Genomic DNA, 25,670 nt, shown 5'->3' on the forward strand with positions numbered 1-25,670 from the left:
GCCTGGTGCAGGTCTACAATTTTGTTTCTGGTGTCCTTTGACAGCTCTTTGGTCTTGGCCATGGTGGAGTTTGGAGTGTGACTGTTTGAGGTTGTGGACAGGTGTCTTTTATACTGATAACAAGTTCAAACAGGTGCCATTAATACAGGTAACGAGTGGAGGACAGAGGAGCCTCTTAAAGAAGAAGTTACAGGTCTGTGAGAGACAGAAATCTTGCTTGTTTGTAGGTGACCAAATACTTATTTTCCACCATAATTTGCAAATAAATTCATTAAAAATCCTACAATGTGATTTTCTGGATTTTTTTTCTTCATTTTGTCTGTCATAGTTGAAGTGTACCTATGATGCAGGCCTCTCTCATCTTTTTAAGTGGGAGAACTTGCACAATTGGTGGCTGACTAAATAATTTTTTGCCCCACTGTATATCCACAGTAAAACTAGGCCTATATCGACATAACCTGAAAGTCCGCTCAGCAAGGAAGAAGCCACTGCTCCAAAACTGCCATGAAAAAGCCAGACTACAGTTTGCAACTGCACATGGGGACAAAGATTGTGTACTTTGGAGAAAGTACATTGTGTAAAAAGTACAAAGTACATTGTGCCCCTGGCTATTTGTTATTATTACATTTTTTTAATACAATAGTGCCGTCTGGTTTAATATGGAATTTGAATGACAATTTAGTACTTTTTCCACCAGTGGATGTGGCTGGGGGTTATAGCATTTCTTTCATATGACCCATCAATTTAGACAAGTGTATCTGGGTAAGCGTCATCTAATATTTATTAAATATTTTTACCTGGAATTTTTCCTTATTGTAGGCTACTACCACTTTTAATCTTTAGCACATGACCTCATGTGAATCCTTATAGAGATGGGTGGGACTGGCTTATGAGGGTGTGAACAATGATGAATGGGTGTAGACAAAGGAGAGCTCTAATAGGTACCAAAACATTCAAAGGCCCTTTTCTAAAAAAGTGAGTTTACAAGTGCATCAACTTTCATAGTAGAATTAATTTCCCATTGCTCCTCAAAAATGTTGTGTATGATATATCATTTTGTAGCTCCAAGTCTCTACTTTTATCCAATATAAAAATACTGAAAATCTAATTTTGCTACGTAAGACCGAATCCAGGTGGTGAGTCACATATATTACAAACAAAACTATACAGTGTAATGCATAGACATTTCTGCTGATGCCAGTGAAAGCAACACAAGATGAGTTATATAATAATATAATATATAATTCTGACTTGCTGCTTAGAGACAAACTGCAGTGGTGTACCATGATGAGAGAAAATGTATCAGAGAGAATGTGAGAGATAGAGATAGTAGATAGTACAGAGCAGAGAGAACGACTGTGGAGAGTGGAGCGAGACAAGGGATAAAAAAAATATTTGCCACACTGACATATTAAACAGCCTCTCGGAGGTTAATAGAAAATTTTAAACATTTCAGTCTGGCAGAAATCTAGCACTGCCTCCTTGGCCCCTCACCACCTACCATAAACAAACAGAAAAACAAGCTCCACAGCCCCTTTATATGACAGACCCGCTTAGCTCAGTCCAGGCCTGAGAGCACCAGCAGCACCAATAAAAACAGAGATGGGCGATGACTCGGTAATGGCTGGTGTCAAGTACTGGGGATTAAAGGAAAAGTTCACTTCTGAACAATGAGAACTACCTCTGACTCTCAGGTCAATGGTGGTACTGGTGAATCGTGAATTTGCCAGGCTTTCTGTCCATGTCCTCTATCTTTCATCAGAGAGTGCTGTGCTAATCAAACGGGTGTTGAGGTGGTGGCACAAAAACATGGGAATGGCTAAATGGACAGGGGATGAGAATGATACATCATGTATCTGGCCAGACAAGAAATGCTTTTCTTTTGGCCCTGTGGAGCGTTAACCGGGCCTGTGTGGTGATCCACTCCCCAGAAAGAGGGCTATGGCTGGGAGGTGTGGTTGGAGCAGCTGCTCCAGGGAGGCCCCCATGCTCCCCTCTCACCCTATTAGAGAGCAGACTCTCCTAGTCAGGGCAAGCAGAGCAGGGTGACCTGGCATGGAGCCCAGAGCAGCCAGGCTTGTGTTTGAATAGGACGACTACCTCCGACTCTCAGGTCAAAATGCTGGGTAACCTTTCTGCCCATAGTTAAAAAATGCAGCAGCAGCAAGCAGAGGTGGTTGGTGAGAAGACAAGGTTCCTGTAACCCTGCGTGGCTCGTCTGTCTCTGACACGCACCAATGCTTTAAGGTTAGACTTCGGGCACACAGTCTGAATCGGTATGCCCCACTTATCTCTCTTCCTGCTCTTAATGAGGAAGGTTTAACAGTATGACAGTGGGTTTTACAGGCAGAACCGGAATAATGACAGTGTTGCTAATTACCATTACTGCTGACACATGATGTTAGTGGAGTTTGCCTTATGAATCCACTCCAGAACAGTACAATGTGATGAATTTAACCGGGGCAACCCAGATAGGACTACTGCCAATAGATCTGTCTCCGTTTCCCCATTAACTTTGTCATTCTGTGCTACATTGGCAAGGAGTGCACAGTACACCTTAATCTATCTCAGTCTAGACCAGAGTTTCACTTGCATTAGAACATCCCCATTTAACACAACGAGGAGTTCTAAATGCTGGCAGACAAGCACTAGGTCTCAGAGGTAGAGTGGGAGTCTGAGGAGACATGGTCTAATGTTTGAATCTGTTTGGTCTGGCATCAAGCCTGCTCTGTCACTGGACTCTGACTCCAGCTAGCTACTTCCTTTGCTGTCCTTTTAAGACACAGAATTGCAATTTCTAAACACGTAAAAAGACAGCCTGAAGGGGAGCAGAGACCTCACCAACTCTGTCATTTAAACACAACCAGTTCCAGTCTCTCAACTGACACTTATTGTTTCCTCCCCAATAGTTAATTGTGAATCTGCCCTGCAGGCCTGTGTATATGAGTGTGACCATTCTCCCATGTCTGTGTGTGTGTGTGTGTGTGTGTCCCTTCAACACCCACCTCCTCTCCACATTCATTTTCACAGTCTCACTGTAACTCAAGACTTTGAATATTTCATCCAAACCCATCCTTGACATGTCATCCAGTACGGTGGGGCTTCGGAGCAATTAAATGCAACATAAATCTGACAAGCAGACACCTGCTCTTCTGCATCCATGGATCTCCAGGCCTGTCCTCAATCACTCTCCATACAATCTATGTCCTTGAGGCCGTCTAAGGAACATGAGACAGCAACACCTTTCTAGGGGTTATCCGGGGGATAGTGGACTGTTTCATAGGCTGTGGAACTTATGTAGCTTCGGCAAAAATTAAGATAGATATTTGATCTTCCATGTTTGAAGCTTTTAAAGGGGCTATAGTTTCTTCCCTACAAGGATGATGGTAAAATCTAAGGTTTATGCAGGCATTTAGCTGGATCACTTTCACCATGATATCACATCCCACTTGGATCTATTTGGATAAAGGTTAGGACCCTTAATATAGCCACTCAGCGTCTAGAACATACTATGCAGTCGGACACACCAGACATCCAAATTGCTTTGAGTATTTTTATTTATTTTACCTTTATTTAACTAGGCAAGTCAGTTAAGAACAAATTCTTATTTTCAATGATGGCCTAGGAACAGTGTGTTAACTGCCTTGCTTTGAGTGTCTGACTCATCGCTGAGGATTATCTAGCAAAAAGCAGCCTCAAACGACATGGCTCAAAGGGTTTGAGTTCCAGACTAACACTCCAGATATTCAGAGAAACACAGTGCAAATGTATGTCAAACTCTACAGTCTAGTGCTAAGTACTGTATGACATGGAATTGAGGTGAATGGTACACATGTGTAATCTAATGTAGTGTATGGCCCTGGTGTCACCACTCTCCTTTGCTGATATCACCCCTATCCTGTGCTGATGTCACCTCTCTACTGTGCAGGAAGTGACAGTGTCATTGGTTCCAGACGGGCACCTTGAGGCGGCTGCACTTGAATACTAAACATGCCCTCAACTGAACTCTCTCAGGTAGAGAAGAAAAGAACAGTGGGGTACTCGGAAACTAACAACATGCAGGGATGGAAGGAAGGGAGAAAGAGAAGGCGAGAGGAGGGGAGGAGAGAGGGGAGGAGAGAGACCGCTAGCATGGAGTTAGCTACGTGGACTAACACCGTAGCAGATCGACCACTGTGAGGGAAAATTAAGGCGGCGGGCTAAAACGCCACAGCTTGTAATTACTGGCCTGTCATTATAGCCCCCCATGGAGAAAAACCCTATTATTCCAGTACACTTCTAAGCAAATACAATAATCAATTCCCCTAGAGCACAGTCATAAAAGCAAATCCCAAGTAAAAAGCAGGTAAGGAGGAGGACTTACAATGGTGAAGTTCATGACCTTTAGTATCCAGATGGTTAAAGCAAGGTTGACCAGGATCAGGATCATTAACAGGAGCACGAAGAAGTAAAGGCAACGTTTCCGCCAGCCATAAATCCCCACTTTGTACACGTGTGGTTTCTCTGAGCTCTGGACATTGTTCCTATGAGTGCACTGTTCTTGGGTCATCTGCAAGAGAAGAAGAAGAGGATAAGTGACTTCCTGAAAGTAAAAAAGATGTATTCTGAAACTATCACACTCCCAAAAGCGTACATTCTGGCCCTACTGTTGAAGCCATAGTCAGCCATTGAGTTTGAGCACAATAAAATACAATTTAGTTAGTTTGATTCCGAACTCATTGTCCCATAAGCTTTCTATATCTCCATTACTCTCTCTCTGCACCATTGATGAGCTGATAGTGTCCATTAATGATGATTCTAATTGTCTGCCTGTAAAGTGGGAGAAGACATTGTTCACTTCAAGCACCATAATTATAGCCTTATAACTCTGTACAAAATAATTTATTGTCTACAATGCTAGGAATGGCTGGCTCCGACACCAAAGCCAATCACATTTGACAACCACACACATTCACCGCAAACTGAAACAAATGACACGAGACAGCCCCTGTGAAAACTCTAAAGCCAGTCAGCAAAAAATTTGATTTTACTGTTGCATTTCAAACAGGACCAAATACTCAATTACATTCAATTAAGTTTTGTTTACCACTTATTGCACATCTCCAGATTGGCATCAATCTTACATTTTCCAAAGTAAACTTTGAGTTTAGAGCAGAACTGTACATACACAGACTAAGAGCTTGATTAATTGAATATGGGGTGTTAGTACTGGCTCGAACCAAGGCTTGCAGACACTGTAGATCTCTAGAACTAGGGCTGGGGACCCCCAGTGTACTACACAAGAGCAACACACAATCTACAATAGGAGGTAGAGGGTTCCTTTCAGTGACTCTCACCAGGTGGGCTGGCGATATAACAAAAATGAATGTGGATACAGTTGTAAGCATCCCCAGGTGGTGTGTACACAATACACAGTACAGAAACAAACAGACAGTAAGAGACAGGATCTACACACAGCAGTACTGTATTTCTGTAAAACATCACTGTTGGAGTATTAACCATAACCCTGTTGGAGGCCATCGATAAATCATAACTTTGTGTGACCCCCTGGAGTGTCATCTTTCTGTACATCAGCCACATAAACCTCATGTCGTATTACACACTGAGTTAGCACAGAGTCAACTCATACACAACTCAACAGCGTCATCTCTCACCACACATTCCAGATGGGGAAGAACTCCCACATACAGAATGATTGGAAAGATTGAGGCAGCTTACAGTTTAAATCATGGTATTTTACACCCATAAAGGGACTGGTGCGCAGAAGGAAAAACTGATGCTCCAGGAAAAATACATGGACATTTGGAGGCCCACCAGAGCACTGCCCTATGAGAGCTTCCTCTGACTATATAGCTACTGTCCAACGGGGGGACTCTGTTCTGTTATTAGGAGCCTAAAGAAAGCACAGTGGCACAAAACAAAGTCTGTTTCCAATTAGAGGTAATCCAAGCATTGCTGAATGTTGTTGGTTCTTCTCTCTTGCCAAATCACTGGGCATCTCTCCACTACTCTGTTTTATAAACAACGTGTGGATCGGGTACCAGAATCTGTCAACTTCTTCCCCAGTTTTCCATTCTGTCCAAATTTAAGGGGGAGTGTATTGTATATGCACAATTATGGGAAGAAAATATTGTGCCATATGCCCCTTTTAACTAATTAACATTCACAAGCAGTCCTAATCTTCATTTTCACCACACAAGATTTCTAACGTCTATCTTCACCATATTCTTTTCCTTATTGTCTTATTCCACGGAAACACTGTTCCACTTTACTTAAAGTAGCTAAGTATGGCTAATTTATATCGATTTTAAAGGTCATATAATCACAGTCAACAACTTAAGGAGTGTTGAGTCTGCTCCAAATCTAACAAAGTGTTCTCGAAATGAGTCATAAGTAACTGAGCTCCAGCTACACAATCAACAGAATTAATTAACTAATGCTGGTCTGAAGCCCATGAAGCCCATCATTAACCATTGCTGTCTGCAGGGCACAATGAATACTTTAAGAGCTCAACATGCTCTGTGTTCATCGTCTCTTATACATACATTAGGAGAGCCAGCTTTTCAAAATGGCCACTCCTTGCTTGTCAAAAAGCTTACAAACCTGATTAAGGAAACTTGGCAAGGTGTGTAAGTGTGTCCCTCACTGGCTTTTTTTTGGCTTAGAATGCCCTCCAACATAATTAGATAAGATACCTCTGAACATCATTGTCTAATGGTGTTCTGATTATCTCAGGGCCCATGTACTGAAGTTAATCGTTCTGAAGATCAAACCTAAAAAAATCTGTATTCATGTTCAAGAACAGAGGGTGCAATACCAGTGGATTCAAAGACTCAAGTTCAACTTGATTTAAGAAGGAAGAACAACCTGGTCTCAGAGAATTTCGTATAATTCTGTACGACATCCATGATATGTTACAGTTGGTATGGTTAGATAAGACAAATGATTGCTTAAGGCAAAAAGGAAAGGAGGGTAGTAAGGGCAGGCAGCTGGGCCTAATAACGCGAACACCTAGCAACCCAAAGGTTAAACATCTGAATCTCATCATGAACAACTTTAGCATTTTAGCTAATTAGCAACTTTTCAACTACTTACTACTTTTTAGCTACTTTGCTCTGACTTAACATGTTAACTAACCCTTCACCTAAACCTAACCCATTTAGCTAACCCTTCCCCTAACCTTTTATTAACCTAACTCCTAAACTTAACCCTATCCTTAACCTCCAGCCTAGCTAACGTTAGCGAGCTAGCTAACATTAGCAACCTAACTAGAATTTGATGTATGTTTTGCAAATTTGTGACATATAATACGAATTGTAATTCGTAATATATCATACAAAATGGGTGTTGGACATCCACAAATGAATACATACCATACGAAACTTAACATATCATACTAAATTCAAAGATGGCGTAGCAGTGAAGACGTGTTTGTTTTGTCCTCTTGTGTACTTTTGTATTTTTTCGTATTTTTTGTATATATATTTCAATTTATTTTCAATCTCTTCTCGATTTTTTATTCGATTATACCTTCCGGTAACCTGCCTCACCCAATGTGATACGGAATCGCTATTATTTTCAATTTTAGAACACATTCAAGAATCTCCAGAAGCTAACCAGTGAATCAGCTACAAGCTATTTAGTAATTGTTAGCCACTGCTAGCGGCTTTTACCTTCTGCACAGATATCAGCCCTGTTTTTAGCCTGGATAATACTCGCCTGTCTACTAATATCGGACTGTCTCTCCACAACAACGCCGGATTCCTGCCGTAATCCCTGGACCACTACTTCTGATCTTCACAGCTAGCTTGCAGCTAGCTAGCTAGCTAGCTCACAGCTCGCAGCTCGCAGCTAGCTAGCTCACAGCTAGCTTTCACTCACCGTGGCACCTAGTACCGAACCTATTCCCTGAGGCCCACCTCCCGGCCTACTCAGCTGTTCACCCGAACCCCACTCATACACGGCTAGAGCCCAAAACTCCACCGAATCCTTGCTGTAAACTCTGGACCTTGGCACCGGATCACCGCTACTACCGATTGGATATAGTGGCTAACGCCACTGCCACGAAGCTAGCACCAGTTAGCCGTGAGCCAGGCACATCTCCCGGCTGGCAAACTAAACTCCACAATACCTCTTTCGCCATCTGGCTTGGATTCTCTGTCGACACGGCGCCCCGCCGCACCACCACGACTGGTCTGCCGACGAATACTCCATCCGCTGTGCCTTCAACTGGCCTCCGTCGGAGCAAACGCTACTAATTTTAAACGCTGTGTCGCTAGCGTAGTGGAGCTCCCCTGTTCCATCTACTGCTGCCCCCTGGACACTATGATCACTTGGCTACATAGCTGATGCCTACTGGACTGTCCATTAATCACGGTACTCCATTCTGTTTATTTATTTTTTATCTGTCGGCCCCAGCCGCGAACTCAGGCCCTGTGTGTAGTTAATCCGACTCTCTCTGCCTACTCATCACCATTTTACCTGCTGTTGTTGTGTTAGCTGATTAGCTGTTGTTGTCTCACCTGTTGTTTTATCTATCTCTCCCAATCAACACCTGTGATTACTTTATGCCTTGCTGTACAGTATGTCTCTCTCAAATGTCAATATGCCTTGTATACTGTTGTTCAGGTTAGTTATCATTGTTTTAGTTTACAATGGACCCCCTAGTTCCACTCTTCATACCTCTGATACCTCCTTTGTCCCACCTCCCACACATGCGGTGACCTCACCCATCATCACCTATCATCACCCAGTGCCTGGGCTTACCTCCGCTGTACCCGCACCCCACCATACCCCTGTCTGTGCATTATGCCCTGAATATATTCTACGACACCCAGAAATCTGCTCCTTTTATTCTTTGTCCCCAACGCTCTAGGCCACCAGTTTTGATAGCCTTTAGCCGCACCCTCATTCTACTCCTCCTCTGTTCCGCGGGTGATGTGGAAGTAAACCCAGGCCCTGCATGTCCCCAGGCACCCTCATTTGTTGACTTCTGTGATCGAAAAAGCCTTGGTTTCATGCATGTGAATATCAGAAGCCTCCTCCCTAAGTTTATTTTACTCACTGCTTTAGCACACTCTGCCAACCCTGATGTCCTTGCTGTGTCTGAATCCTGGCTTAGGAAGACCACCGAGATTTCCATACCCAACTATAACATTTTCCGTCAAGAGGGGGAGGAGTTGCAGTCTACTGCAGAGATAGCCTGCAAGGTAATGTCATACTTTCCAGGTCACCACCGATAAATCCATGATTATCAAAAGTTTCAACAAGCATTTCTCAACGGCTGGCCATGCCTTTCTCCTGGCTACTCCAACCTCGGCCAACAGCTCCACCCCCCCTGCAGCTACTCGCCCAAGCCTCCCCAGCTTCTCCTTTACCCAAATCCAGATAGCAGATGTTCTGAAAGAGCTGCAAAACTTGGACCCGTACAAATCAGCTGGGTTTGACAATCTGGACCCTCTATTTCTGAAACTATCCGCCGCCATTGTCGCAACCCCTATTACCAGCATGTTCAACCTCTCTTTCATATCGTCTGAGATCCCCAAGGACTGGAAAGTTGCCGCGGTCATCCCCCTCTTCAAAGGGGGAAACACCCTGGACCCAAACTGTTACATCCATCCTGCCCTGCCTATCTAAGTTCTTCGAAAGAAAAGTCAACAAACAGATCACTGACCATCTTGAATCCCACCGTACCTTCTCCGCTGTGCCATCTGGTTTCCGAGCCGGTCACGGATGCACCTCAGCCACGCTAAAGGTACTAAACGATATCATAACCGCCATCGATAAAAGACAGTACTGTGCAGCTGTCTTCATCGACCTGGCCAAGGCTTTCGACTCTGTCAATCACCATATTCTTATTGGCAGACTCAGTAGCCTCGGTTTTTCTAATGACTGCCTTGCCTGGTTCACCAACTACTTTGCAGACAGAGTTCAGTGTGTCAAATCAGAGGGCAAGTTGTCCGGTCTTCTGGCAGTCTCTATGGGGGTGCCACAGGGTTCAATTCTCGGGCCGACTCTTTTCTCTGTATATATCAATGATGTTGCTCTTGCTGCGGGCGATTCCCTGATCCACCTCTACGCAGACGACACCATTCTGTATACTTCTGGCCCTTCCTTGGACACTGTGCTATCTAACCTCCAAATGAGCTTCAATGTCATACAACACTCCTTCCGTGGCCTCCAACTGCTCTTAAATGCTAGTAAAACCAAATGCATGCTTTTCAACTGTTCGCTGCCTGCACCCGCACGCCCGACTAGCATCACCACCCTGGATGGTTCTGACCTAGAATATGTGGACATCTATAAGTACCTAGGTGTCTGGCTAGACTGTAACCTCTCCTTCCAGACTCATATCAAACATCTCCAATCCAAAATAAAATCTAGAATCGGCTTTCTATTTCGCAACAAAGCCTCCTTCACTCACGCCGCCAAACTTACCCTAGTAAAACTGACTATCCTACCGATCCTCGACTTCGGCGATGTCATCTACAAAATGGCTTCCAATACTCTACTCAGCAAACTGGATGCAGTTTATCACAGTGCCATCCTCTTTGTTACTAAAGCACCTTATACCACCCACCACTGCGACCTGTATGCTCTAGTCGGCTGGCCCTCGCTACATATTCGTCGCCAGACCCACTGGCTCGAGGTCATCTACAAGTCCATGCTAGGTAAAGCTCCGCCTTATCTCAGTTGACTGGTCACGATGGCAACACCCACCCGTAGCACACGCTCCAGCAGGTGTATCTCACTGATCATCCCTAAAGTCAACACCTAATTTGGCCGCCTTTCCTTACAGTTCTCTGCTGCCTGTGACTGGAACGAATTGCAAAAATCGTTGAAGCTAAAACTTTTATCTCCCTCACCAACTTTAAACAACTGCTATCTGAGCAGCTAACCGATCGCTGCAGCTGTAGATAGTCCATCTGTAAATAGCCCACCCAATTCACCTACCTCATCCCCATACTCTTTTTATTTATTTACTTTTCTGCTCTTTTGCACACCAGTATCTCTACCTGCACATGACCATCTGATCATTTATCACTCCAGTGTTAATCTGCTAAATTGTAATTATTCGCCTACCTCCTCATGCCTTTTGCACACAATGTATATAGACTATTTTTTTAAATAAAAAATAAATACATTCTACTGTGTTATTGACTTGTTTATTGTTTACTCCATGTGTAACTCTGTGTTGCTGTCTGTTCACACTGCTATGCTTTATCTTGGCCAGGTCGCAGATGTAAATGAGAACTTGTTCTCAACTAGCCTACCTGGTTAAATAAAGATGAAATAAAAAATAAAAATAAAATGGGCATCTCGGATTTACTTACAGAATCATACAAAATGCTCTGAGACCAGTTTGGGAAGAAACATCAATGCTGTTGCAGTACAGGCCAAATGTACTTCTCTTCATGTATTGATTTTTAGGTCACCAAGTTAAAAAGCCCTACAATTGCCATAATATTATTTGATTTACTGTAGGTCTCGCTGCATATCTGAGCGACCACAAGCAGAGCAGAGCAAAGTAGATCTCAGCCAAACTATTTCAATCTACTTTAAACTGACACTACTTAAAAAAATGTTTTGGGGGAATTACATGGGCTAGGGGTTGAGATGAGCAGCGCCCCACTGTGATTAAGACATGGGAAAAGAGAGAGAGAGCGAGAGAAAAGGAGCAGAGAGAGAAAGATGGAGCAGAGAAACCCTCCCACAGATCAGCCTATAATGTGGTGACAGGTCAGAGGGAGTCAGGCGCACAACACCCCTCGCCTCCTATCGCCTCCCTCCCTTGGGAAAAGACAGTGATGGAAAATTGCATTTCTCTGCGCTGGAATCTTTTCTCTCGCTTGCTCTCTATACTGTGAGAGGTTAAAACCTTAATCCTTAGATTGTCATAAGCACTGTGGCAGTTTTTTAAAAACAGGTCACAGCCACTGTGGTGTAAACAGTGTACAACAATTGCATCCAAGAAGAGTCTCTGGAGCAGGGCTATGATGTGGAAGGCTGTATTGAAATGAGTCTGTTGCTCATTAATATTGTGACATTCACACATGTTGCGGGAGACGGTATACTGACATTTCAGCTTATAATCAAAATTGTATACAGTACATGCCATGCAAAAACAGTACATGAAATGAAAATGTTATGAAAAATATAGAAAAACAACTATCAGCTATCTATAAATAACTATAGATACCCACTGTTGTTTCATGCCCATCTCTTACATTAAATGGTTAGCATGGAGCCAGAGAATATGAAACACCAGGAGCTGAAAGCTGTCTTTAACCAGATGGCATACTAGTTCTCTCACCACTAAAATCACTAAATATTACTCAGAGAGCCAAGTATTGCTCCCTTTCCCTGTGTGCATTTGCATAGTGCTTACAGTAGAATTAGACAAAACACAATCCCAATTATTTTCAGGAGCACCCTGATAAAAACCTAAAACATTTCCCAAGTAACCCACATTAAAAAATAATACAGTTTACTATAGAATATTATAGTACTTACTATAGAATTTTGTAATACTATATCCACACTGTAGAATCTTTTGATTATGTGTAATACTTACTACACAATTTTGTATTATACTGGAGGATACTATACTACCCACTGTATCCCTTGATAATGTATTGCTTACTTTAGAATTGTTTAGTATACTGGAGAATACTACACCACGCACTGTAGTATCCCTTGATCATGTGTAGTATAGCATTTTATAGTATACTGTAGCCAGGTGAAATTGGACGTCTATCCATGTCCTGAGGATGTCTGGAAATGCCTTCAGAATCGGCCACTAGGGGCAACAGTGAGCGCTATTACCATCAAGTATGCTTGGGTTTTGCTAGCACATTGTGGATGGGGATGATGAATCAGAAGGTTGCGTGTTCGATCCCAGTTGGGGACACTGTTTTTTATTTATTTTTATTTAAACCCTATCCCAAACGTTAACCCTTACCTTAACCATTTGGAATGAGTGCCTAAACTTAATGTTTAAAAAAAAATACTTCCACCCAGGTCGGCTGTCATATTTAAAGAATATACAGATGATGGTACAGTCTGCACGCAGGTCATGCTTTGTATACATAACAGGCTGTTATTACACTTCGCAAAATTGCACAATGCGATGTCTGCGAGGCCAAATGTCTTGTGGGACATGAAACCCTTATTTGAGAAGGGCATGGTTGTCCTGTATGGCTCAGTTGGTAGAGGATGGCGCTTACACCGCCAGGGTTGTGGGTTTGATTCCTGGGGCCAGCCAAAATGTATACACGCATAAATGTAAGTCGCTTTGAATAAAAGTGTCTGATAAATTGTTTTCTTTTACTTAACTAGGCAAGTCAGTTAAGAACAAATTCTTATTTTCAATGACGGCCTAGGAACAGTGGGTTAATAACTGCCTTGTTCAGGGTCAGAAAGACAGATTTTTACCTTGTCAGCTCAGTGATTTGATCTTGCAACCTTTCGGTCTACCTGCCGCCCCAATGGCATATATTATTGTTCCCTCCTTATCCTTTACTTATGGCTCTTTAGTAGGCACAGTACCATCCCACAATGGAGACTGTTTCTATACATTGAAACCATTACCTTTTATACCAATCAGTCATTCTGCTCAATAACAGGACTTAGCAGACTAAAGTAGACAAAGAGAGAGAGGCCAGAGTTGACCCTGTTTGCCGTGTACTCAGGAAGGAACTGTCAGGAGGGAGAAGGACTGAGAGGCGCCATAGACAACACATGCAACTATACTTAGTGTCCATACACTTACAGAGAGAAACACCTCTGAAAGCTTTGGTGTTATATGAAGAAAAGAACTGCACTCTACCTCAAGTGATCTGAATGAGACTCAGTAGTATTTTGCATTGCTTTAAAAACAGCACAGCAGTCAGGAAAACTGTATATTGATTATTTAAAGACAAAAAATAACCTGTGCAGGCAGATGATGCCTATTTAAAAGGCATCGGGTGACTAGTTGTAGTTAGGGAATTAATATTAAAGGAAGTGATCAATATGACTCAATTAATGCCTTCATCATAAAAACTTTATGAGCCCATTCCAAGAGGGGTGAGTGACTCTTTAGGACCATTGGATTTGACTGCTGCGCCCCAATTATATTTTATAGTGAGTTGGTGCACCCTAATGAAGGCCTAATGATCTGGAGAGTGACAAGAAACAGCCGATGGAGGAGCTGCTTGCACAATGTCAAGCCAGGATATATGTTACTCATCAAACTGCCAGAACTAAACAAAAAGAAAAAGAAAAAGAACTCTCAATATGCCCGTTTTTAAACGTCTCCCAAGAATAGAATATCAAGAATATCAACAACACTAATATAAAAAGATGTGGAAAGACGTTTTCACAGGAACTACTTTTGTAGCATCTTGCCAAACTCAACTGGGAAGCACTGGGAATCATGTGGTAACTATTCAAAAGTATAATCCACACATTATCACTCAGCATATCTCTGCCTCTCTCTTACACTCTTCCCCTCAATCTCTTTCACTTTTTCCTCTCTCTCACTATCTGTCTCTTTCTACTCTCCCTCTCTTGCTCTCCTCTCTCTCTCTCTCTGATTTCCAGTGGGCAGAGAAAACATCAGTACACAGTCTAGCTAAATGTTAAGCAGATGAGAAGGAGCTCTCATTTTGAAGTGTGTCTGTGTTACATACTGAGCGTTGGCACAGATCCTTCTGAGAAAAACTCAGACATCTTCAACAAGCGCTGTCTCTGGGGCAGACTGGAAAGGAGCTGTTGATTCTCACAGGATTTACATACACATTTGATACAGAGGAAAGAACACCTATCTGGCTTGTTTGCACACTACAAATACAGGAATGCACAGTACAATGCACAATAGAGTTTGCAATGCCCAGCTGAGATTGCATACCAAGGCAATACTGTGCACGTGAGATCTTTAGGTGATTTTATTCAGTAACTTTATACAGAATGAATAACACAACATTTGTCCCCATCTCTGTCATGTCAGGTCAATGCTTGCCTGGCTGTGTTTATCCCTATGAGGAAATAGCTAATTATCACACCTCCTCTTCTACTCCTGACACCCGCCCCTCTGCCTTTGACTCACGTGGCACAGCAAATATCAACATCGCGAATAAACACTCAACACCTGCTTGGATCCTCGTTGCTATATAAGGGTTTAGGACTGTCCCAATGGACACACAGCATCTGTTGTTCACAACACTATATTGGGAAGGGTCTCAAAGACCGCCAATCCCCACCCGAACCCAGCCCACACACATAGACATACGAGTAGCCCCAACCCCCTCCTACACTGCTGAAACTACATACTAAAGTATGTAACTCTTCTCAGTGGATCCCCACAACCATAAGCCTGCTGCCTGAACTCTTTCCACGGTAAGTTACTTATTTATAGGAACATGTATCCCATAGGGGCAAAGTAATTGAAACAAAATAATGCCGACAGGACTGATATGGTGAAGTTGGCAAGTCAGTCCCAGCGTACGATCGCTAGCGGCTGTGAGGAGAGAGTTACAGAGCAACACCATTGAAAATCTTTATGCAATGAATTTTTCAGAAAAAGTTTGGGCAATCCGCCTCCGTAACTTCTCCTGGAAACACATACGGTACATTCCCCGCCTCAGTCCAGAGGTCTCCCTGAACAATGGTTATAAAATAGACTTTTGTGAGTGCTGGGAAAAACATGAACCAAAAACAAACAGTTACTGAGACAAACTAAAATGACTCTTTTCAAAAGAGAAGGGCAAACTTAATTTAGTTTCTTCCGAACAATGATGCAATAGTGTTCTAAATAAAGAGCAGTCTTCTTCACGCCTACTCCCCATTCCATCACTCAACATTATGAGTAGCAAACTCAAAAGTCCCTGTAAAACAAAAGACAGGAAAATAAAAAACATACCTCTCCCCCTGTCTTGCTCTCCTTCTCCTATCCCTCTCTCTGTCTCTCACTCAGGGCTCTCAGTGATCTCTCACTAAATCAGGGTGTGTCAGGCAGATAAAAGGAGATTGAGCTCCTCTTAAAAAGCTGCATGACAGACTCCAGGCAGCCCCCTTGTCAGCTTTTCCAATAACATGTCCCTGCCCAAGTCGTGAGGTATTTCCTGGACACTACGCACACTCCGTTATCCAAGAGGTCTCGTTGGAGGCTACTCTACTCCACTCTGCTCTGCTACTCGTGGGGACTGGAGATTCTGCACCACTCTGCTAAGGCTGCTAGGGCTGAGTTACAGCCTTATGGTCGCCAGACAGATTTAGAAGCCCAGACACATGTGGGAAGTTAAAGAGGCAAGGCTGCCTGGATTGTGACAAGCCTTTCTGACGGTGTGTGTGTGTGTTTATGTGTGTGTGTGTGTGTGTGTGTATGTGTATGTGTGTGTGTGTGTGTGTGTGTGTGTGTGTGTGTGAAAGAGGGACTGGAAGAATAGAAAAAATACATTCCCCTCCTCCACTTAATATGCTGTGGCCTGCCAGTCTGTCTAGCAAGGGAGGAAATAACCACAAAGCTTTTCCTACACAGCACTTTCTTTTTTCCCTCCTACCAGCCATACCCACAGTGTGGTCAGAGCAGATGAACAATAGTAATCATTGTTTAACAGGCACAGCCCGTTCAGCATTTTAAGTGGTCAGTGAAGACGGCCCACGGACACCAGGGAATGCATGGTGTTGTTATTGTTGTTGTTTGGTGATATGAGGCTTCAACCGCTTTGGTTGATTATCATTTTTTCAATAAAGGGAAATACCTAACAGGCCTGCAGTAAGAGAGACAACACTCCTCAGCTTTTCGACTTGCTGATGAGGATGTCGCCTGCTGTTTGAATACATCTGGGGAGATCTATTTCCCTGTTTTAACAAAAGATTTAAAGATTCCAAGGGGAAGCTGTGAAGACGGGGGTGTTCCATGAAATGAGTGCCTTTTGCGTCCATTTTATATTTTAAGTAGGAATTGTAAAACAATTTTAAAAGCCTGTTATGTTAAATGAAGTGCCCTTTAATATAGACCCCATGGATAATACAATAAATCAGATGTTTTATATGAATATAGGCTTGATAAAGTTCTGAAGTTGAGCATTTTGCCATATCCCTCCATCAACCCTGTGTCACTTCTAGGAAGATTTTAACCCACTTAATTCCAAAATGTCTCCAAGTTTAACATTCATTGTAAAGACCTGGTTATTTGTCTGCTTTGACAAAATAATTTCAGAAGATTATCATTGATCATGTGATTAGTGATTAATTTATGTCTGTCCCTCATTTCAAGGTCAACCCTATTACGTGAGCTGAACTCTCATTCTAATATGGTGAAACTATTCCTTTTTAAATATATATTTTTTCAAAAGAAACATTGAATATCTAATAGTCAAATCATATATTAAAAAGTAGGTGAGCTGGATGTACTATTTTTGGCAATTTTCTGGTGGAAAACTGAGTGGGTTGAGCATAACATATCAACCCTGTTATCCATACTGTAGATAGAGAGACTAGAAATGTTTTAATAAAACAAAGTGAAGCTTGCATTCAATTGCCCCTCCCTGTAGGACACAACAAGCCTGTCACAAGGAGATTCATGACTTTTTTAAGAAGAATTCGACAATCCCTGTTACAATCAACCTGGTTACATTATTTGGCACTTAATAGACACTAACTATGTTCATTTATTAGGGAAACTTTTTTAAATTAAGTTGAACATCTGCTTTTTATCACAGAATGTTCAAATGAGGTGAAATCCCTTATTTTTAAGTTATACTTCTTAAAAGGCACCGAATTGGTGGAACGATCCAGGGATAGAAGAGATAGAACACCAAAACAAGAGTATGTCTGAGTTTCAGGAGGGGAAAGCATTTGCTTACTCCTGGTCTTATTGTGTTGTTGTGTGAATCTCACCTCGGAGACAATTCCCCAACCTGTTATGTGTATATCTGGGCTAGAATTGGCTGCGGATCCTCCCAGGGCTCTTTCTTTATTCTGACATGTGTTTGAAAACAACCAATTAGAGTGAGATTCCAGCAACAGGATTTAGAGCTGGTCCAAACACATGGAGCTTTGGTAAATATGGATTGTGACACAGATGTCATCATGAATAAACACCGGTTTTCATTCTTCTACCAACATTCACTCCTCTCTCGCTATTTGCCTTCCAAACACCTGCTCTACTTCTGAAATATAGGCCTGTAATTCCCTGATTATTTGTGTCACGATTATGATTTCACAATTCATCAAATATGGTATTATGGGGCACTCAATCACAATATTGAAAGGATTCGATTATCGTCTGATCATAGAGCTACTCTATTAAACCAACAGAAAATGTCAAAACATTAGCTGACTATTACAATCATATGTGATTGAATACCTATAGTTACAGTTGGTTGTCATTAAAACTTGTTTTTCCACCACTCCGCAATTTCCTTGATAACAAACTATAGTTTTGGCAAGTAGGTTAGGATCTACTTTGTGCATGACACAAGTAATTTTTCCAACGATTGTTTACAGACAGAATATTTCACTTATAATTCACTGTACCACAATTCCAGTGGGTCAGACGTTTACATACACTAAGTTGACTGTGCCTTTAAACAGCTTGGAAAATTCCAGAAAATTATGTCATGGCTTTAGAAGCTTCTGATAGGCCAATTTACATATTTTGAGACAATTGGAGGTGTAACTGTGGATGTATTTCAAAGCCTACCTTCAAACTCAGTGCCTCTTTGCTTGACATCATGGGAAAATCAAAAGAAATCAACCAAGACCTTAGAAAAAAAATTGTAGACCCCCACAAGTGTGTTTCATCAATGGGATCAATTTCAAATGCCTGAAGGTACCACGTTCACCTGTACAAACAATAGTATGCAAGTATAAACACCATGGGACCATGCAGCCGTCATACCACAGGAGATGCGTTCCGTCTCCTAGTGATGAACGTACTTTGGTGCGAAAAGTGCAAATCAATCCCAGAACAACAGCAGGATCTTGTGAAGATGATGGAGGAAACAGGTACAAAAGTATCTATATCCACAGTAAAATGAGTCTTATATCGACATAACATGAAAGGCCGCTCAGCAAGGAAGATGCCACTGCTCCAAAACAACCATAAAAAAGCCAGACTACGGTTTGCAACTGCACATGGGGACAAAGATTGTACTTTTTGGAGAAATGTCCTCTGGTTGGTTGAAACAAAAATAGAACTGTTTGGCCATAATGACGATCGTTATGTTTGTAGGAGAAAGAGGGAGGCTTGCAAGCCGAAGAACACCATCCCAACCATGAAGCACGGGGGTGGCAGCATCATGTTGTGGGGGTGCTTTGCTGCAGGAGGGACTGGTGCGCTTCACAATATAGATTGCATCACGAGGCAAATTATGTGGATATATTGAAGCAACATCTCAAGACATCAGTCAGGAAGTTAAAGCTTGGTTGCAAATGGGTCTTCCAAATGGACAATGACCCCAAGCATACTTCCAAAGTTGCGGTAAAATGGCTTAAGGTATTGGAGTGGCCATCACAAAGCCCTGACCTCAATCCTATAGGAAATTTGGGGGCAGGACTGAAAAAGCGTGTGCGAGCAAGGAGGCCTACAAACCTGACTCAGTTACACAGCTCTGTCAGGAGAAATGGGCCAAAATTCGAATTATTTTGGGGAGCTTGTGGAAGGCTACCCAAAACATTTGACCCAAATTAAACAATTTAAAGGCAATGCTACCAAATACTAATTGAGTGTATGTAAACTTCTGACCCACTGGGAATGTGATGAAAGAAATAAAAGCTGAAATAAATAATTCTCTCTACTATTATTCTGACATTTCACATTCTTAAAATAAAGTGGTGATCCTAACTGACCTAAGAAAGGGAATGTTTATTCGGATTAAATGTTAGGAATTGTAAAAAACTGAGTTTAAATGTAGTTGGCTAAGGTGTATGTAAACTTCCGACTTCAACTGTACATGTCAGCCAATCTTTCTTTTTTCAGCTAATCTAGCTAACTACAGATGTTGGAACATAATTTGATCACTCTTTTGTTGCTGAGAATTTTCCTGCGCAGCGTTGTGATGTACATATATTCACTGAAAACCCGGACTTACACACGTTTATATTAAATTATTGCACGTTTATGAAACCTAATGTTGACCAGCTAATAGACTACCACATGGGTCATAATACCCATGAAACCTAGTGGACAAACAGGGAAATGATTCCAATCGTTTTTCCACCATTCATTTTCCCGTAGGGGATTTTAGAAACTCCTAAGATAAGGGCTGTGTTTCGTGTAGGCTTACCCTGATGTGATGTTTTGATAAATCTCTCTAGGACAAGGTGACTGATCAATATATTCACCTGTATTTACCTCCAAAAATGAAACGCCAATTAGCTGCTAATGTGGCTATCATAAAGCACTACAAATGCCATGATGATATGGATAAGACTGCCGAATCGAGGCAAAGGTAAAAATCTCTGGATTGACTATTAACTAATGTTAGCTAAATGTAGTAATGAATAAATTTGCTACATTTCTTTAAATGTACAATTCTGTGAACTGTCTTGTACAAGTTTTAAGTGGACACAATACCTGTTAGCAAAGATGTCAGCTAGAGATGACGTGCAGGAGCTTGCAGGGATTTTTTGTTTTGCATGATGTCTACTTTGATGCTAATTAGCATTTTTGAATCTGAGAGTAAATAGAGACAAATATATTGATAAAAGTCTTGTTGTCCAAAAGAGATTTACACGGTTATCAAAACGTCACGCCAGGGTAAGACTACGCAAAACACAGCCCTTATTTGAAATGTTTCTAAAATGAATGGTGGAAAAACAATTGGAACCATTTCTCTGTTTGACCGCTAGGTTTAATGGGTATTATGACACCTCCACTGTGGGGCTCTATTGCCTATCCACCAATCATGCAACATTACTCTCAAATCCTGTTGCTGCAGGATTATTTTGCTGCAACAATACTGGTGAAATTAAGATCCTACATCTGTAACTATGTTAACTAGCTAGGCTTCCCCAGCATTGGTCCCATGCAGGCCCTCTGGCTTTGCAGTTTTTTCTGGTCACTCACTGTGTTTGATTCATTTACTGGTGTAATTACTGGCGATTGAAAGTCAATCACTTTCAATCCCCAGTAAGGAGACGGAGGAGCATGCTTGTACCGACAGGATGCATGTGGAGGGAGTAGCTCTGTTTTGTACTGTCAACACTGTGATTATATGTTGAAGCCAGACAGCATAGTTGAAATTAATCCTTTAAAATCGATAGATCAATATATCCCCAAGCAACCGGGAGTGAATGAGCAGTCAGTTATATATAATGGTGAACCAATCTGTGGGCAAAATGGCTTCCTTACAGGAAAAAACAAAGAACTTGGAGATACAAATCAGAGCAATGCAGAGCTGAAGGATATCCATGAAAAGATAGCTAAAATGCTCTCAATGATCACCAAAACACACAAACTGTTAATCGGTTGTTAAAAAAGTAGATTTGCTCGAAAGGAAAGCAGAGGCTTTCATGTATACAGGGTGGGCATGTGGACGAACAAAAAAACACAATGTACCTTTTGGAAGTAAAGCTACCAACCTTAGAAGATGTACTGTACCAGCTAGAAACTGAGACAAAATATTGTCCCTACCAGAATACGAGGAAAAAGGAGACCTTTCCAGATATGTAATCAAGCTGATATCGGATAAGCTTGGGGTGGATGTATCACTGGAGGATCTGGAGTGATGCCATCAGATCGACGTGAAATATGAGAACGCTAAATACCCTTGCTTGGTAATCTTAAAGCTGTGGAAATATCAGACAAAAGTCTACATTCTGAAGGCACAAGGGTAGGGGGGGGATCAAAATCCATGACCAGTCCATTTGATTTGTCGAGGACGTGTCTGCTAAGCTTAGAAAAAAAAGCAATTAATTCCAATCAGACAGTCAGTGGAGGAAAAAAAAACTCAAGTGTCAACTCCGATTCCCGGCAGTGCTGTGGGTATGGAATTCAGTACTTCCTAGGTTTATGTATCAAACTGTTAAATTGTGACAATAAAATAATAACAAAGCTTATAAGCAACAGAATGGCAAAAGTCTTACCAGACTTGATACATATCAATCAAACAGGGTTTATTATCATGTTTCAGGTAAGACCAAAGTGCAGACTGTGTTGAAGTTAAAATGTTTATTACAACAACAAGGGCAGGAAAACGACAGGTTAAGGCAGGCAGGGGTCGATAATCCAGAGTAGAGTGGCAAAGGTACAGGATGGCAGGCAGACCCAGGGTCAGGTCAGGCAGAGGTCGGTAATCCAGAGTAGGGTCAAAGGCACCGGATGGCCGGCAGGCTCAGGGTCAGGGGCTGGCAGAGTGGTCAGGCAGGCAGGCTCTGAGTCAGGACAGGCAAGGGTCAAAACCAGGAGGCAGAGAAAAAGAGAGACAGGGGAAAAGCAAGAGCTGAGACAAAACGCTGGTTGATAAACATGACAATCAGGCACAAGCAGACATAAAACACAGGTATAAATGCCCAGGGGATAAGTGGGGAAGATGGGTGACACCTGGACGGGGGTGGAGACAAGCACAGGGACAGGTGAAACAGATCAGGGTGTGGCACTAATACAAAAAAATAAACACTTGCAAAAAAATACAAGAACATGTTTAATACAATATGTAAAAAATAATGACTGTTGATACGCAAAAAGGCTTTTTGATACCCAGAATGGGTAGCTTCTAACTTTTCAGCTGAAATAATACATTTTATAAAAAATATTGAAAATGTCCTCCAGCAAAAATAGACACACATATACACAGATAATACATTATCTGATGAAATTGCTCTCCCCCTCCGGTTTGGACTGGCAATTGAACCACTTGCAGAAAGAATTAGACCGGATCCAAATATAACCGGTATCAGTATTGGTAAACATCAATATAAACTAAACTTAATTGAAGATGATCTCCTGATATACCTGACCAATATTGATGCCGCTTTTGCTAAAAATATTTTCAGAATCAAAAAAATCTCAGGATAGAAAATTAGCGTGGAAAATACTAAACAAGGGCAATAGGAAAAATAACAACACAATCTACATCAATCCTTTAAGTGGACCACAAAACAAATGAAATACTTATGATGCTTAATAAGTGACAACAAAAAAATATATAAAGATAACTGTATTCCATTAATCAACAATATGAAAGCATATCAAATTAAATGGAATAATCTCCACATATATGTTACAGGTAGAATAAACCTCTTTAGAATGGCATGGCTGCCAAATTTTAGCATTTCTGTTTGGTAATACCAGTTACCCCCCACAGAAGACATTCTTTACAAAAGTATATTCGTCATAATTGACTTTATATGGGCAAATAAAATTCATTGAATAAAAAGGAAGGTTTTAGATCTTCCTAAGTCTGAAGGTGATATTAATAACCTTCCAGACTTGGAATTGTATCAACTTGCTAGCCAAGGCTTTTACTTGCAACATATTGTTAAATGCACTAAAGACAAGCAATGGGTACATATTGAAGATGCACATACTCATCCCCAGAATATTTTTTTTGCGTCTATTTTCAAAGGATAAAGCTAAGAACATTAGCAACTTCATACTTAAGAACGCTATAACAATATGGAAGAAAATTAAACATTTTCTACAACAACCAATATCGCTCCATAAAAACCACAACCTTATGGAACAATCATTCGAAGCTTTTCAGAATTCACCGATAAATAGGTCCACATGGAGAATTAAATCCATAGAAACAGTTTTTATTTTTTTATTTAACTAGGCAAGTCAGTTAAAACTTCTTATGGCTGAGATTCCGCTAACGGGATCGATATGACAACAGCCAGTGAAAGTGCAGGGCTCCAAATTCAAAACAACAGAAATCCCATAATTAAAATTCCTCAAACATACAAGTATTTCACACCATTTTAAAGATACACTTCTTGTTAATCCCACCACATTGTCTGATTTCAAATAGGCTTTACGGCGAAAGCACCACAAACGATTATGTTAGGTCAGAGCCAAGTCACAGAAAAACACAGCCATTTTTCCAGCCAAAGAGAGGAGTCACAAAAATCAGAAATAGAGATAGAATTAATCACTAACCTTTGATGATCTTCATCAGATGACACTCATAGGACTTCATGTTACACAATACATGTATGTTTTGTTCGATAAAGTTCATATTTATCTAAAAAAATCTCAGTATACATTGGCGCGTTATGTTCAGTAGTTCCAAAAACATCCGGTGATTTTGCAGAGAGCCACATCAATTTACAGAAAAACTCATTATAAATGTTGATGAAAATACAAGTGTTATACAAGGAATTTTAGATACACTTCTCCTTAATGCAACCGCTGTGTCAGATTTCAAAAAAGCTTTACGGAAAAAGCAAACCATGCAATAACCTGAGTACGGAGCTCAGAGCCCAAACAAGCCAAAAAGATATCCGCCATATTGTGCAGTCAACAGAAGTCAAAAACTCCCAGAAATTCCAGTTCCACAATAAATGTTGGTTTTGTTTGATAATGTCCATCATTTATGTCCAAATAGCTCCTTTTGTTAGCGCGTTTGGTGAACAAATCCAAACTCACGAAGCGCGTTCACTAGGAGCAGTCGAAAAGTCCAAAAGTTCTGTTACAGTCTGTAGAAACATGTCAAATGAATTATAGAATCAATCTTTAGGATGTTTTTAACATTAATTCTTCAAAAATGTTCCAACCGGAGAATTCCTTTGTCTGTAGAATTGCAATGGAACAGAGCTCGCTCTCACGTCAACGAGCGTCACGAGCTCAAGGCTGTCTGTCAGACCTCTGACTCATTCCCCTCTCATTCGCCCCCACCTCACAGTAGAAGCATCAAACAAGGTTCTAAAGACTGATGACATCTAGTGGAAGCCTCAGGAAGTGCAACATGACCAATATACCACTTTATCTTCAATAGGGAATGAGTTGAAAAATGACCAAACCTCAGATTTCTCACGTCCTGGTTGGATTTTATTCTCAGGTTTTTGCCTGCCATATGAGTTCTGTTATACTCAAAGACATCATTCAAACAGTTTTAGAAACTTCAGAGTGTTTTCTATCCGAATATCCTAATAATATGCATATATTAGCAACTGGGACTGAGTAGCAGGCACTTTACTCTGGGCACCTTATTCATCCAAGCTACTCAATACTTCCCCCAGCCATAAGAAGTTATTAAGAACAAATTGACGGCCTAGGATTAACTGCCTTGTTCAGGGAGAGGACGACAGATTTTTACCTTGTCAGTTCAGGGATTCGATCTAGCAACCTCTCGGTTACTGACCCAACGCCCTAAACACTAGGCTACATACCACCCCAAAAAATGACTAACAGGAAGTACATTAATTTCCATGACAGAATTAAAAAGTAATTTTGGACTGACCAATGTAGATACTTTCAAATACATGCAACTTAAAAGTTACATATCACGAAATGTCGATTTGAAATCTGAGAAAAACAAATTTGTACAGTTTAAGGACAATTGACAAACAATAACGCAGGCACTAGGAATGGGTGTGTGAACATGTGGGTCTGGGCAGATGAGATGTAGTCATTGTTTGTGTGCGTCTGTAAGTTGTTGTTAGTATGTATAAATTTTAATCTGGAGTGGGAAAAACCTGTAATAAAAAAATTAAGCAAGTCACCACTTCTCACCTGGGGC

The 25,670-nt window shown here is 41.3% G+C and overlaps 1 protein-coding gene across 3 annotated transcripts in view; it reads right to left on the reverse strand.

Moving 5' to 3' along the window:
- The window catches only part of LOC115105509 (delta-sarcoglycan-like), a 325,069-nt gene that overhangs the window by 71,916 nt on the left and 227,483 nt on the right, over window positions 1-25,670 (reverse strand). For 2 of the 3 annotated variants that reach the window (XM_029627635.2, XM_065007320.1), the window contains exon 2: window positions 4,364-4,549. In XM_029627635.2, the coding sequence (XP_029483495.1) occupies window positions 4,364-4,549 (186 nt within the window). Of the gene's footprint in view, window positions 1-4,363; window positions 4,550-15,901; window positions 16,264-25,670 lie in introns of those variants that run through there. The other variant, XM_029627634.2, reaches the window with a different exon arrangement.

This window comes from Oncorhynchus nerka, linkage group LG22, assembly GCF_034236695.1.
Source record: "Oncorhynchus nerka isolate Pitt River linkage group LG22, Oner_Uvic_2.0, whole genome shotgun sequence".
NCBI classification, from domain to species: Eukaryota; Metazoa; Chordata; class Actinopteri; order Salmoniformes; family Salmonidae; genus Oncorhynchus; species Oncorhynchus nerka.